Source organism: Varanus komodoensis, unplaced genomic scaffold (assembly GCF_004798865.1).
Source record: "Varanus komodoensis strain SLA01 unplaced genomic scaffold, ASM479886v1 scaffold53, whole genome shotgun sequence".
Classification (NCBI taxonomy): Eukaryota; Metazoa; Chordata; class Lepidosauria; order Squamata; family Varanidae; genus Varanus; species Varanus komodoensis.
The window spans coordinates 5,300,723-5,315,808 of NW_025336126.1; the positions used below are offsets into that span (position 1 = coordinate 5,300,723).

General features: G+C 47.2%; 1 protein-coding gene across 1 annotated transcript in view; it reads left to right on the forward strand.

Annotated features, from left to right (window-relative positions):
- LOC123032210 (protein ADP-ribosylarginine hydrolase-like) overlaps nt 1-5,304 on the forward strand; it is an 8,093-nt gene extending 2,789 nt beyond the window's left edge. The window contains exons 3-8 of the mRNA XM_044447929.1: nt 1,425-1,523; nt 2,126-2,231; nt 2,331-2,410; nt 3,003-3,186; nt 4,724-4,938; nt 5,049-5,304. Coding sequence (XP_044303864.1) covers nt 1,425-1,523; nt 2,126-2,231; nt 2,331-2,410; nt 3,003-3,186; nt 4,724-4,938; nt 5,049-5,206 — 842 coding nt within the window. The 3' untranslated portion in view covers nt 5,207-5,304. The remainder of the gene's footprint in view (nt 1-1,424; nt 1,524-2,125; nt 2,232-2,330; nt 2,411-3,002; nt 3,187-4,723; nt 4,939-5,048) is intronic.
- The last annotated feature ends 9,782 nt before the right edge of the window (nt 5,305-15,086 follow it).

The following is a 15,086-nucleotide window of genomic DNA, read 5'->3' on the forward strand; positions in this document are numbered from 1 at the left end:
AGGGTTAGGGCTGTGCACCAGGGTAGGGTTAGGGTTAGGAAAACGAGGTGTCCTGGCATGGTTTTGTTGGTTGGAATGTGTTGAGAAAGGGCAGAAATGATGAGCTGCGCAGAAAAAGGTACTCTAGGAGGGCTTTATGAAAATCGCCCACTTTTCCATGGAACTTGACCCCTATCTTAGGGTTAGGGGTGTGCACCAGGGTAGGGTTAGGGTTAGGAAAACGAGGTGTCCCGGCATGGTTTTGATGGTTGGACTGTGTTGAGAATGGGCAGAAATGATGAGCTGCGCAGAAAAAGGTACTCAAGGAGGGCTTTTTGAAAATCGCCCATTTTCCATGGAACTTGACCCCTATATTAGGGTTAGGGGTGTGCACCAGTGTAGGGATAGGGTTAGAAAAACGAGGTGGCCCGGCATGGTTTTGATGGTTGGAATGTGTTGAGAATGGGCAGAAATGATGAGCTGCGCAGAAAAAGGTACTCAAGGAGGGCTTTTTGAAAATCGCCCATTTTCCATGGAACTTGACCCCTATATTAGGGTTAGGGGTGTGCACCAGGGTAGGGATAGCATTAGAAAAACGAGGTGTCCCAGCATGGTTTTGATGGTTGGAATGTGTTGAGAATGGGCAGAAATGATGAGCAATGCAGAGAAAGCTGTTCAAAGAAGGATTTTTCAAAATCACCCTCTTTTCAATGGTATTTTAGCCCTATAGTAGTTTGAATTTTTTTTTTAATTTAGGTTGAAATTTTTTATTTAGCCCTATATTAGTGGTAGGGGTGTTTTCCAGGGCAGGGTTCGTTTCAGAAAAGCGAGGTTTGGAAAGCGAGGGCTGAACAGCAATCCTTGCCAGATGAAGCAAGCCTGGCCGGAGGCCCAGGACGAAAGATCCACTTGGGTGAAAGATCTGGAAATCCTGGGAGGGATAAGAAATACTGGACACATGAAGGTCTTCCCTGTGTTAGACATTTCACTTGGTACTTTACTGAGGCTGTCTCTTCCATTTTCCCTGGGAAGAAAGAACATCTTTTCCCACTCCTGTTTCCTCCACTGAAGGTAACACTGTGGCATGGACCAGAATTTAGACTGTACCCAAGGCCTCTGTAGAAAATTACGGCATCATTTGGGAAAATGCTGCATTGTCCCATTCTATGAAAGCCACACAGCTGGCTGGAAACATAGGAGAGGCCCCAGATGATGACATAGGCATGTAAGCTTCTGTGAGTCTGGAATCACAAGCACACATTAAAGACCTACTATAGAAAAGCCTTAGGACCAGCGTGACTGTTTGCTTCAAGATGGCACCTGATGTCGTGAAAGGATTGAAGTGGCCAGGATGGGAGGAAGGCAGCTGCAAAAGGCTTTATAAGGGGCAGGAAATTTTTTTAAGGAAACAATATTTTTATTTATGTTCTATGTATTCTTCACAGGAGAGGCTGGGGAGCCACTGTTCCAGGAGCTGGCCAGGCGCTATGTTGACGCCATGAAAGACATGGAGGGGAGGAAACCTGGGCCCACAAGCATTCTGGGTAATGTGCCTCAGAGATCCCTTCTGCAGGTGCTAGCAACCCTTTTATGTGGGAATCAAACACTTGAGGCTCAGTGATGCTTTCCAGGTTATGAAGCAGAGTCTGCGATGTATATGTGGGGAGAGGGAAGGGTTAGTACCTCGGATATGCAATCTAGGAAGGCATATGTTGTTCCCACTTGCAAGTAAGGAGTCTTTTCCTCCACCCCAAGGTATTTCTTCTTCTTTTCCCTTGATCCCATCTCTCTTTCTCACTTCATGCAAGAGAATATGGAATGGCTGCTACTTCTCCTGTCACTGTGGAGTAGAATCTACTGCATTCCCAGTCACAATGTCTGGATGTGAAAGCTGGACCGTGAGGAAAGCTGACAGGAAGAAAATTAATGCAATCAAAACTTGGTGCAAATTTTTAGCAGAAGGGGAAAAGATTAATAAGCCCATCTTCCCAACTCACATGTCTTTTATCTTTGATTACAGTCTTTAGTAGCTTTGTTTTGTCAAAATAAAACAAACATCAGGATCCACTAGATGAAGCTGAAGAGCTACTGCTGGAGTTTGGCCCTTGGGCATCCCCGGGGGTCTTTCTTTTTCTCCTACCTGCAGGGACGTCACAATTGCGCCCAGGGGAGCCCGGTGGCTATCGCATTCCCTTCAACCCCGGAGCCACGGGCTGTGGGGCAGCCATGCGGTCCATGTGCATCGGGCTTAGGTAATGTATGTGGTGAGAGACAAGGATGGGCAAGGCAAGGAGGGCTGACGGCCTGAGTCGGCTTACATCATCGTCATCCTGGCTCCAACGTCTCCTTAGGTACCCTCGTCCCTCGGATCTCAGCAACTTGGTCCAGGTCAGCATAGAAAGTGGAAGGATGACTCATCACCACCCAACAGGTAAAGGGGAGGGAGGGTCAGCAACCTCATTATTTGATGCTTTCCGGGGCTGGAGAGACAGGGCTGAGACGGCATCCTTGTATGTGAGGTAGGCAGTGCTGGTGGCTTTGGGTCTGGTCTCTACCACGCGGCAGAACGAGATGGCAGAATAGCTTGCTGCGCTTGTACTGCAGGTGCTGGAGCCTAGTTTGGAAGGCTCCCATGGTTAACGTGCCCTACACGTTCAATCTAGTACAGCAGGAAGAGTTGGGCAGAACCTTTTCGCTCTGGTGTGTCGGCTTTCTCTTTGTGGAGGGTTTCTCACATAGGGCAGCATTTGGAAGCGGCACAGCCCTGCTGCAGTTTGAAGTAACACAATCCCTTTAACAGCTTTTTCTGCTGGAGGTGTTGATGAAGCTTCCTGAAGGCAAGGAAGAAAATGGTCATGGGAGGTGCCTTTCCTGCAATTCTAGCTTCACCGTTCACCTGGTTCCTTGGAAGTCCAGGATAACCGTTAGCTTAACCTAATATACTTTGCAGTTGCCATGTGAGGATATAATAGGCTAACATCCATCCTTGAAGGATGCTGATTTTACCCCACTCCTCCCTGCAGGATATCTGGGGGCCCTGGCCTCTGCCCTCTTCACAGCTTATGCGGTCCAGGGCCTTCCCCTTGAGTCCTGGGGGTCAGGATTGCTCAAGACCCTCTCTGTTGCTTTGGAGTATGTTCAGAGAGCTGCAGCTGAAACTGAGCCCAACTTGGCAGCCTGGGGCTATTTCCGAGAGAAATGGGAGTGGTAAGTACTCTGGGTCAGAGAAGACAGATTTGGGAGAGAAGAAATGGCGTAATAAGAGGTGATCAAAGTTCTAAGAATGTAAATATGGCTTTTCAGGCTCTGGTTTCCAATGCATCTTTTCACCATGAGATCTAGAAAATTGCTAATTCAGATTATTACTATGCTTATCAGCCAGAATCCGTGGGGGATTGGGTGTGCGCAGTGGTCAGGTCTGCCCTCTTAGCCATTGGCCAATCTGGGAGACTTTGGAATAGGCACTCTTTCTTTCTCAGGCTAACCTAATTCACAGGATTGTTCTGAAGTGGTGTGTGATAGTATATTCCATGTAGTATACTATCACACACACCACTTAAAGTGGTGTGCGTGATAGTATATTCTATCCTGAACATCTTGGGACAATAATTTACATGTCCTTGCCAGAAGTTATATTAAACTGATTTATATTATCATAATATTTACAATAATCTGAATCCTTTTTGCCCCACCTCAGGCAATATTATATGTCCCCATTTGATGAGCAAAATTGAATTAGGAAGCTTTTAATAAAAGATGAATTGGAGGGTTGAATTTTCGCTCATTAGCAACTACTTCAGCAAATACCTGAAGACAGTATTTAACATGTGGTTGGTTTATTTGAAGCAAAGCCGCAAAACCCAAAACTTAATTTTAAAAAATAGCTCTGGTGTAAAGTGAATCTCACCACCATCTCACCTCTGGTGATGGACTTCTGGCAGGCTTGAACTGTAAGGTCCCAGGAAAGGTTTTCATGTAATGGAGTGTCATGCAAAGGAGGCAACTTTCTTTATTTTATTACATTTTAATCTCCCCTTTTGAGCACCTCAGGGCAGTGCATGTGGTCCTTCCCTGTCTTTTTATACTCACAACCACCCTGGATAGTGATGAGAGGAAATGAGGAGAGCCAGTGTGGCGTCGTGGTTAAGAGCGCGGGACTGGGACTCAGACGATCTGGGTTCGAGTCCCTGCTCTGCCATGGAGCCAACTGGATGACTTTGGGCCAGTCACAGACTCTCAGCCCAACCTACCTCACAGGGTTGTTGTTGTGGGGATAAGATGGAGGAGGAGAATGATGTAAGCTGCCTTGAGCCCTTTGTAGGAAAAAGGCAGGATATAAATCGGGGGGGGGGGGGAATGATGGGCCCAAGATCACCCAGTGAGTTTTTTGGCTGGGGGGATTTAAACCTGGGCTTCCCATGTTCTAATCTGACACCCTTGCCCCGTGGTGGCTCAATGGAAGAGCCGCGTACGGTAAATGTCAGCTGCCTGAGAGCTGCAAGTGGGCAGCAAGCAGCAAGGAGGCGCCCATGGGCACTGGCCGTGGGGGGCTAGTGGCAAGTGGGTGCCCGTGGGCACCTGCAGCAGCAAGCCGTGAGCCGCGAAATCAACTCAAGGGGCCGCATGCAGCCGCCAAGCCTCAGGTTGGCCCCCCTTGCTCTAGCCTCTATGAGCCTCGAGGGCTGTGCAGGTTTTCACTGGGGAATCTTTCTCTCTCCTCCCCGCACCCATGTCCTGCATTCAGGTATCTCTCGGAGCGTGGCCTTGCTGACGGCCACGGCCCTGCGCATTTTCCTCCCGCCTACGGTCCTGCTGAGCGTGACGTCATCTACAAGAGCTTCAGCCTGGACGGGTGGGCTGGGCGGAGCGGGCATGATGCCCCCATGATCGCCTACGATGCTCTGCTGGCCGCAGGGGACAGCTGGGAGGAGCTGTGCAGCCGTGCCATGTTCCATGGGGGTGAGTCAAGAGGCAAAGCTCCCCCCCCCGCACCTCAGTCCCAGTGGCGTGTTCCAGCCCGAGGCTAGCTGCATCTGACTTGCTTCTGCATGTGTCTCCCTGCCCCACAGGAGACAGCGACTCCACAGGGGTGATCGCCGCATGCTGCTGGGGCCTGGCTCACGGATTTGGAGGGGTCCCAGAAGGAAACCACATGGAGCTGGAGTACCGGGACAGGATGATCTCCGCTGCGGACAGACTCCATCATCTTGCTTGGGGACAGAGCTAGAGTCCCAGGCTTATGTCTCAGATGTCTGAGACAAGGAGAAGTGGCTGAATCATAAGAGTTTGAAAGCTGCTTTTGCAGAATAAAAAATCTGTTGGCAATTCTGCCTTTGTCTCAGGGTTGCAGGAGGGAAATTGAAATATATCGTAAGGGGATTGTACCTTTCCCCCAGAAACTTTCTCCTAAATTCCAAAGGCATGGGGGGGATGCTAAGATTAATGAATGGTGTGGGAAATGCATTCTGCACATGCCCAGAGGAACTCTTTTTAATTATTGCCTCAACTGGGAGCAAGAATACTTTCTGGGACTGACTTCCCCAGCACTTTCAAAGAATCCTTTCAGACGTAGCTCACAGTTGCTCGACTCCGATATTTCTAATGCTACTCCTCCCGCAAAGAACCCAGTAGTCTTGAACACACACACGGAAGCCCAGCCAAGATGGTTTAATTTGGCACCAAGGCAGTGTTTCAAGGGAGCCAAGCTGGGATGCGTGGAATGGAGAGGGACAGAGAGGGAGAAAGAGAGAAAGGTACTTATGTTAACTCCTGGCCCGGGATGGTAAAGTCATATAAAGGGCTACCCTTCCAAACGTTTGATTAGAAAGCAATTCTGGCGGCAGAGGGTGATGGGATTGCCTCTTATGTTAGGTTGTCATGATTCCTTACAGTAGGGAATTATGGGAAATGTTTCAAATCCCAGAGTGCTCTGGGAACAGCCCCTGCCAGTTATCATGTACTGAACAGCAATGGTCATTGAGACCACAGATCTGAAAGGATGAAGCGTGATGGGATTGGCTGAGGCAGAGGATGCGGGGAAAGCGACTGCAGTGATGGAGGGTGGTGGGGTTGGCCACAATCCCCGAACAGCACCTGGTGGTGGAACATTGTCTGAGAAGGGGAGCTCATGGCAAAAGTGGCATCAGATCAAGACGGGAAGGGATCCATGGGAGCACACCGTGATGGGGAGGGAGGTGACAGGCTTGGCAGGGTGTATCAGCGGCAGAACATGATGAGAAGGGCATGCAGGGATTGTCCACATCCAAACAGGCTTGCGTCCCTGATGGCAGACCATGATTCCCTTTGTCCACATAGAATTATCAGAAGGCAGCAGGTACATTGGCTCATCCCCAAGCAGCAGAGCATGATGGGAGCCTTTTGGCAGGATGCCAGGAAATCCACAGCCGGGCTGGTAGAGAGTGATCAGAAGTGGAGCGTGATGGGAAGCATCGGAAGGGTACTCTCCTTGGTGTGCAGAGTGCCAACGTAAAGCGCTCAAGGTCTCACTGGAGTCTGTGCAAGGTACATGAGGTTGTTGGACGTGGCGGCTAGGACCCCGCGAGAACTTATGTGGGTACTGTAGACACCCCCTGGCAGGTCATTCAGTACTCCGGTGCTCTGGTGGGAAAATGGCAAGAACACTCAGAGAAGGCTAAAGACTGTAATTCTCACATCGCTCCTTCCTCCACCCCAACCTTCTTCATCTTCTCTTCATAAACCAGCCCTTCATCCTATAATTTAACTCCTTCAACTCGAGAACATAAGGAAATTCAAAGCCCACTTAGCAGAGTATTCTGTTCTCACCGGGGGCCAGACAAATGCTGATAAACAGAAGCTCTTGGGTATGTAATAACAACAACTTATCCCCCATCTCTTATCCCCAGTCTCTGATATTCAGAGGTACACTGCTAACAGCTGATGCTCTAATCCAGAGGTGATGAAACCTGTTCCCTTTCTGTGGCTGTTGAACTCTGGTTCCCATTTGCCCCAGTCAGCATGGTCAATGACACGGCATGATGGGAACTGCAGTCCAGCAACAGCTGTAAAAGGGTCTCTACCAATGACACAGCCTAGTAGTGATGAATGGGCACATTTTCCATATCTGGACAAAGATTAGTTTCTAAGATGGAAACTGAAGCATCATCAAGGAGAAATGTGATCCTTTCTGTCCAACAGATATCCTGGGAGTCCAGAGCAGAAGGGGAGGGGGGCACAGAGAGATGCCCCCATTTCAGTAATATTGCAAACTGCGATACTCCTTCTTTGCTACTGACTCACCACCCCTTCCCACAAGTAGGAATGTTGGAGATAATTCCAACAGATCCAAACAAGTTCTGATGTCTATGAAACCAACTGCAAGTAACATGGCCATCTGGCTTCCCTGGAGCCACATGCATTCTGCAGACTTGAAGACCATTTGTTTGACTTTCCATAATTTTACAAAAACTTAGTTGTAGAAAAGTATGCAAAATTGCAACATCCTGAAAATGTGCATTTCTCCCGAGCATCAAGTGTGCAGAAATGTATTTTGCTGGGATTTATGTATTTTGAGAGGCATTTGTGCCTTTTCAGAAGCACAAATTCGTGCAAATACTTAGAAATATCTCTGCACAGAATCCAGTTCTGTCAAAGATGGGACAAAAAAGCACCGATCAATCAATCAATCAATCAATCAAATCTTGACAAAATCCATACAACCTTTCCCAGCAATCACAATTAAGCAAGCATACCATGAGGATTCTCCTGTCAATCAGCCGACATAAGTTGTTCCGACTCCCACCAGCAATGATATAGTCAAGGCCAAGGAAGTGGCAAGTGTAAATCTGAGAAAGAAGAAAGAAAAGAAGCATGGAGCTGACTGGAGCCACAAAGGAGAGCATTACAGCCCAACTGTCCCCTGCTGGCCTTCCACAAATGCAATGCAATGCAAACCACGGTGTGTATCCAGCGCAGTTCAAGTAAGTGAACCGACACACACTGGGAGGGAGGGTCGGAGAAGCGGACAGATAGAAAATGGCACCCATCTTGGCTCTTGGGCTTGGGTATCCAGGGGGATTAGTAGTAAAAAGGAAGGAAAGCAAAGGGTCTCCTCCATGCATCTAGTAATTTTTATGGCTGTCTCTCCCCATGCAAAGCTGTGGCCTGAAACTGTGGCCTGAGAAGCTTAGTTTAAGCAGGACCTGGAACTTGAGAGAAGTTGGCTCAGAAAGGGGACTTTAACCTGTGAGTGACCCCGGAAGTCTTCCGGGATGTCCATGATCTTGGAAGCAGTCTCAGCATCCCATATCTGCATTAGAGAAGAAAAAACGTCTATTGATTTATGGTAATGTATTTAATTGTTTTGGAACTAAACTTGGTCATACTTAAGTAGACCAACTGAAATCGATGCAGTTTATGTAGCTTAGTAATGACTAACTTGTCCCAGTGAATTTAATGGGTCTAGCTTAAGTATGACTCAGTCTGGCTCCAATCAATTGTATGCATTTCTTGCACGGATTTCCAAAACTATGCACACACACAGCCTTTGAAAAAACATTAACAATCTATCTACAATGTAATAATAATTATGCACATCACTGAAAAATATAAGTGTTAGGACCAAAGCAGTTCTCCTCTAGGGACTGCTTTTGTTTTTACTCATGAAGAGTCCCAGATGGCTTTGGAAAATGGTGGAGAGAGACTGTTAAATCCTTTTCCCCTTTGCTCTGTTCTGAATCAATTGCATTCTTCTCACCCTGCAATTCTCTGCTTTTACAGTGCTATTAGCTTCCTAAGAAAACGAACATCATGAGAAACTGCTTCCCCAGCCGTTGCCTCCATGGAGTTATTTGCAGTTATTACAGGGAAAGGGCATAGGAGGACAGAGTTAAATAGCTACTACTATGTCTTAAGTTAGCCTTTTAAACAGTCGGAAGCCAACCCAATAAATTCTTGCCCCCATCATTCATTCATTCATTCATTCATTCATTCATTCATTCATTCACTCCCTTTTCCTCCAGTTAACTTTTTTAAAAATCTATTTTATTTATTAGGATATTTTTATCCTGTCCTATACAAATTGTCCCTCTGGACAGCTTACAGTGTGATAAATGTCCAATAAATACAAGGTAAAATACGACTGAGGATGAATAAAATCAGATCAAAAATGTAAACTTTAAAATATTGGGTAAATAAGGTTTTGACCTGGTGCCAAAAAGCATATAATGTTGGCGCCAGGCGAACCTCTCCAGGGGTTCCTTTCAATTTTATCCACTCAGTTTTATCTCACCACTCAAATAACCACTAACCACTCAGTTTTATCTCACAAAACCTCATGAGATTGCAGAGAGGAAGAGATAGAAAGAACAAGCAGTCCAAAATTTCTTGGGGATTTTTACGGTTGCAGAAGGAATTGACTAGCGATCTCACCAGTCCTAAGTGGACACCGTAAACCAGAAGCTATGACTGTCTACATGCTGTTGGACATCAGATCCCATCAGCCCTAGGCACCATGGCATAAACAATGATAACCGTAGCCCACCAACCTGTGGGAGACCACAGGTTCCCAACCCCTTCTCTGTCTACTACACAATGCCTGTGTTCCTTTCATTCCAATGAACCCAAGAGCCCTTTCTTTCAAGAATTTAGGAGCAATCTCTCTTCCTCTCTCAGCTTCATATCACTTGAAGTGATGTGGAGATATCCTAGAATTCCCTGCAGCCCAGTTTCCTGCCCTGCAAGGAGAATACCCTGCCCCCCTGCATTTTATGCATGAAATAGCCAAAGCACTGCTCTTCTGTGATATGCTACAAGTGGAGCTGCAGTTGACTTCCCATGCGAACAAGATTTATTTTTATTATTTATTTTATTTAGAAAATTTCTATGCCGCCCATTCGCCGAAGCCTCAGGGCGGCTCACAAATATATCAATTAAAATATTATACAATAAAAATATAAAACAAGTTAACAATATAAAATAAGTCGTCCTGTCCGAAGAATAAAATAAATAAATAGTATTAACAGTTAAAATGACGTTTGAATAAAAAAGTCTTCACCAGGCACTGAAAAACAAATAACGACGGCACCAGGCGGGCCTCTCTGGGGAGCACATTCCATAGATTGGGCGCCACTGCAGAGAAAGCCCTCCTCCGAGTACCTACCCTCCTAATTTCTTTCACGGAGGGTTCCCAGAGAAGGGCCTCTCCCGCAGATCTCAGGGGGCGGGCGGGCATATATGGACATAAGCGCTCCTTCAGGTAACCAGGACCCAAGAGCATGCACTTGGTTCCCAACCCCTCTTCCCACACTTCTCCAAAGTATTCAGTTCGGACTCCCCAAGGGGCCTTTTCTCCAACTCTCACCTGCAAGGTGTTGTTCCGTCTCCAGGAGCCTGTGAGAATCTGTGTCCCAGTTTTGTCAATTGAGACTGCGTCCCCACAAATGTGGGGCCCGGAGATGCGCCTGTGAGGGTTGGGGAGCAGGTGAGAGCAAGAAAGGGGTGAGGAGACTCAGGGAGAATGATGAAGGTGGAGGACAGCAGAAAGCAGGAGCGGCGGTGAGAGAAGGGTAGGGAAAGAGGACAGCCGAGGGAGGGTGGGCAGGCATACCGTTGGGAATATTGTGCTTGCACGCTCCAGAACTGGGGAGACAGAAGCCAGAGATATGAGATTAGATGGTGCTCCACCCTCCAACACCCAGCTGATAAAAAGTCCCTTGCTTTCGCACATGGAAGGAGGAAGGCCATTTGTCTTTAAACTTCCTCAGGCGGCCCTTCCGAAGACTTTTGTCTGCTGCAGAACCCCTGCACATTGCAAAGCATTCTGGGATGCATTCTACTGGGCACACTCAGTCTATGAGGAGCAAGCTGGCTAGGACTGCTGTGATGTGGCATTTCCCCCAAGAAATGGAGGACACATCCTAGAAGGTTGCCTCAGCAGCAGAAGGCATGGTCAGCAGAAAAGGCAGCGGGTACAAACTGAGAATTTGCCCCGGTGCCTCTGAGTTCTCTGGGTGCCCTATATGAATGGAGAATGTCTACAGGTCTTCAGCTTCTGAAAGCCTCTGCCAAAGGTCCAAAACATCTATTTTTCTGCCTCTCCCCGTTGAAGGCCACTTGATGGTGCTGCCACTTAGCAAGGACCCGACCTGTCACTCTGTAAATGCCTATCGCCCATCCCTGACCCCAGAAGGTCTCCACCTCACCACATTTTGGACCCCCAGTGAAGTTTCCATCCTTGCCATACTCCCCGTGAGGCAGACATGCCCCCATCACCTGCACCGTATCGTCCCATCCTCCAGAGATGAAGCGGTCGTCATTTTCGGGGAAGAAGGCCAGGGCGTAGACCCGGGATGTGTGTCCATCCATCAAATTCGGGGAATCACTGGTGGAAGAAGCGGGTTGCTGCTTATGAGACCAAACTCCAGGCAAGCAGCTGCTAATACATTTGGTTAGCATGTCCACCACCACCCCCAAGACATACCTTGGCCTGATGTTCTGCTCCTGGCACATACCTTGGCTGAAAAGTTCGCAGCCTGTCCCAGGTCTGAGCATCATACATGTAAATCCCAGACCCGGCTCCTCCCGTGATGAACTTGGAACCAGAGGGGTTGAAGCTGGAAATCAGGGTCTGGCGGTCCTCCGTGAGGGTGCGTAAGCAGGTGTGGGAAGATACATGCCACAACTTCACCTTTCCACCAGAATCTGTGTTTAGGAAAGAGGCCAACACTTTATTATAATGTGCAAGGTAGATCAGAGACCATTTGTAATTATTAACAGTTTATTTTTTTAAAAATCCAATGCAGTTAACCCTTTCTTCCTCCTGTTTCCATTCCCTCCGCTTTAGGTTTCTCCAGTGGAAGGCACGTTGCTTCGCTCCCACTGGAGAAGGCCACATGCGCTGGGAGCCAAAGGACACCGGGAGGGCATGGCCACACCGCCTCACTGTCATTCGACCTGTGGAGGGCTTGGTGGGGGGCATGGCCTGCTTGCACACTGTGTGAGTTGGTGTTCTTTTTGTTCTCTTCATTCGGGCAAGGCTCTCTGAAGGAGCTGTGCTATCAATGTTTGTACTGGTGTTCATTGGAAGTTTGCTTTTTCCTCTGCAAAGTGAAAGATGGATTAAAATATCTTCCCTGCGTTGATTTTTGTTAGTACAATGTCATAACTGAAGTCCAGCCTAAACCAGTTCTTGCTGCATTCTTTGGTGAACTGTATTAATCAGTTACAGATGGTTGACTGCTTGGAGTAATTCCATCCTTGGCAGCAGAGAGATCTAAAGGCAGATGAAATGCCTCATCTAAAGCCATGCCCTGCTGACACCAGCAGGATGGAAGGGAAGGAGGATGAGTGTTCTTCTCCTTATCGTTTCAGTTCCTTTTCTTTAATAAATGTATTTGAATAAATTTCCTCCCATTGTCTCAGGGTAGTAGCTAGAGACTGGGCACGCTTTTGACCCTGCAGATCCAAAGTTGATCCAAGAACTGCTCCTGATCCACCTCCTCTACGGACATTGGAGCTCCAGGGAAGGCATCAGAGGTTTCAGTGGGGTGTGGAGGGATTATCCAACATCTGCTCGACTCCCCTGAGATGGGGCTTTCTCTCCACTGCCAGGGTGGGTGGGGGAGATCAAATCTATCGTTTAGTTCTAGAAATGCTAGGGTGGCCATGCAGCCTTTTTCAGAGCAAGCTTCTATTTCAAGAACTGCCAGGGGAGTGTCCTCTAGCTGAACCTGTCCTCTTTTTGCAAGGCTGCCATTTCCAATTCTGCTTTAAACCTAATGAAGCATAAGAAATACTTTCCATCACCTGGACAGCAGATTGAAAAGGCAGGCACACCATTCACCTGGTCACAGGCTTCCAAACTATGGTGGGAAGTATGTTTGTTTAAATTAAAACAATTATTCCTAAATTTGCATCTATGCAAATTATATATGAACAGATATTTATGCCAATTGATGCTCTCCTTTTTGGTGATGCATTTTCTCTCTTTTGGCAATTCAAAAGTAGCCTTCTGGGGAAAATAGGATTGTGGTCTAAGACTTCTTAAATATTAAAAATAATGGGATAGTGCTTACCCATGTTAAAAGCTAAAAAAGCATGTTAAAAGCACTTTCTTCTTTTAAAGTCAAAGGTGACAGTAGTGGCTTCCTTGTGTGTGTGTGTGTGTGTTGAATGTGATAGGCACTGTTTGCACCTCTGCCATTTAAGAGCCAGTGTGGTGTAGTGGTTAAGAGTTCTAGTCCCCGCTCAGCCATGGAGCTCACTGGGTGACTTTGGGTCACAGACTCTCAGCCCAACCTACCTCACAGGGTTGTTGTTGTGAGGCTAAGATGGAGAGGAGGAGAATTATATAAGCTATCTTGAGTTCCTTGAAAGGAAAAATGGTGGAATATAAGTATAAGAAAGAAAAGATTAATTTCAGGGTTGGTGAACTCCATGACTGTTTTAGGTCACAGTTATTCAGAGTCATCCTGAGCTTTTCTACAGAAGATTAATAATTGAATTTTAGTCTTCTGTATCTAGTTTGGTTTTGTCATAGAACTGAGATCTGAGCACTACATGGGAGGCATTTTCTTTCTTGCTTTTCCCCTGTATAACCTCTAGCTGCCACTGTGCTATGGCAGAAAAGTGCTAATATACAAGAGGAAATTACACTTCCCTTCGCTTTCACAGTTAGAGCCCGCATTCCCCTGCTCTTAAAAATCTCACAGGAAGCACTGGTTAGACACAAAAGTGAAACTGAAGGTTATGATGGTTGTCTAAAGAACCTGTTAAAAACTGTGATCTGGAAATGTCAAGCACAGAATAAATGCCTCATGTAAGAAAGCTCTTTCATTTTGCCACAAATAGGGCACTCTATCCAGTACATGTGAAGGCAATTAAAATCACTGATTCCTACCATACTAGTTTCGCCATACCAGTTCCCACTGGCACCTGCTATACGTAACATTCTTTAGAACCAAGCACAACCCTGGAAATATCGCCTTAAAATGGATCAGCGGCCCAAGATTCATTTTTAAGCCTTTCAAAATCAAATGTGAAAATGGATCGCTGCAATAGCTTTGAAAATGGATAGCTTTTTTTTAATGACCAAATGTTGTTTCCTTCCAGGTGAAGGGAGAGAGACTGACACAGATCAAAGGCTGAAAGGAAGACACAAGATGGAAAAGAGGACCTGGAGAACCGCTCAAGCTCCCAGAAGGACAGAGAGCAAAGGTCAAGGTCTACCTGTCGAAAAGGCATCACTCACAGGTGGCAAGCAAGACGTCCGCGTTGTGGGCCGGCCCACGGGGCATGTAGCGCAGGGACGTGAGAGGCAAGCCCAGGGTCGTGGTCTCATTATCAGCGAGGACGTGATGAAGCGATCCATCGTTGACCGAGTATACCTTGAGCAAAGGAGAGAAGAGGGCGGCAGGAGAGCAGGAAGGGCAGCCCACAAGAAACCCACATGTGTGAACTGCACCGCAGCGCGGAAAGGGCAGTTGCACGTAGCCGCAGAGAAAGCAGCATTGAGCCCACATGGGAGCCCTCAGATTGCCCCGAAGCGCAACACGTGACGCGGAAAGGCTATGCTGGTGCGTATATAATAACTCCCGCTGGCGCAAGGCAGCACTCTGGGGAAAGATGATGGGAGCTGTGGGTTCACAACAAAAAGCCCACCCTTGATTTACTGTGTATGATTTTATTTTTGCATGAGGCGGGACGGGGAAACTTCTGAATGCGCTGAAGTTGCATGAAGGTGAGTAGTTGCTAATGTTGGGAAAATTTGGGTAAATCCTGTCTGAAAAGCATCACTCCTGTGTGCCTTTGCATTGTGGGATCAAATCCTGTCTGAAAAGCATCACTCCTGTGTGCCTTTGCATTGTGGGATCAAATCCTGTCTGAAAAGCATTACTCCTGTGTGCCTTTGCATTGTGGGATCAAATCCTGTCTTCCTTCTCAAAACCAAGCTGTCACTGTTTAAAATGGCATCCCCCCCACCCGCTCCTTTCTCTCACCTTTAGCTGTAAGCTACAGTAGACAGGCCATTTTAGCCCAAATATACATTGTAAATAGTCGTTGCTGGAATTCAGTTTACAATAATCTTTTGATAGCCCGGAAGGCTTCATGTGCCCTGATCATGCAGAATG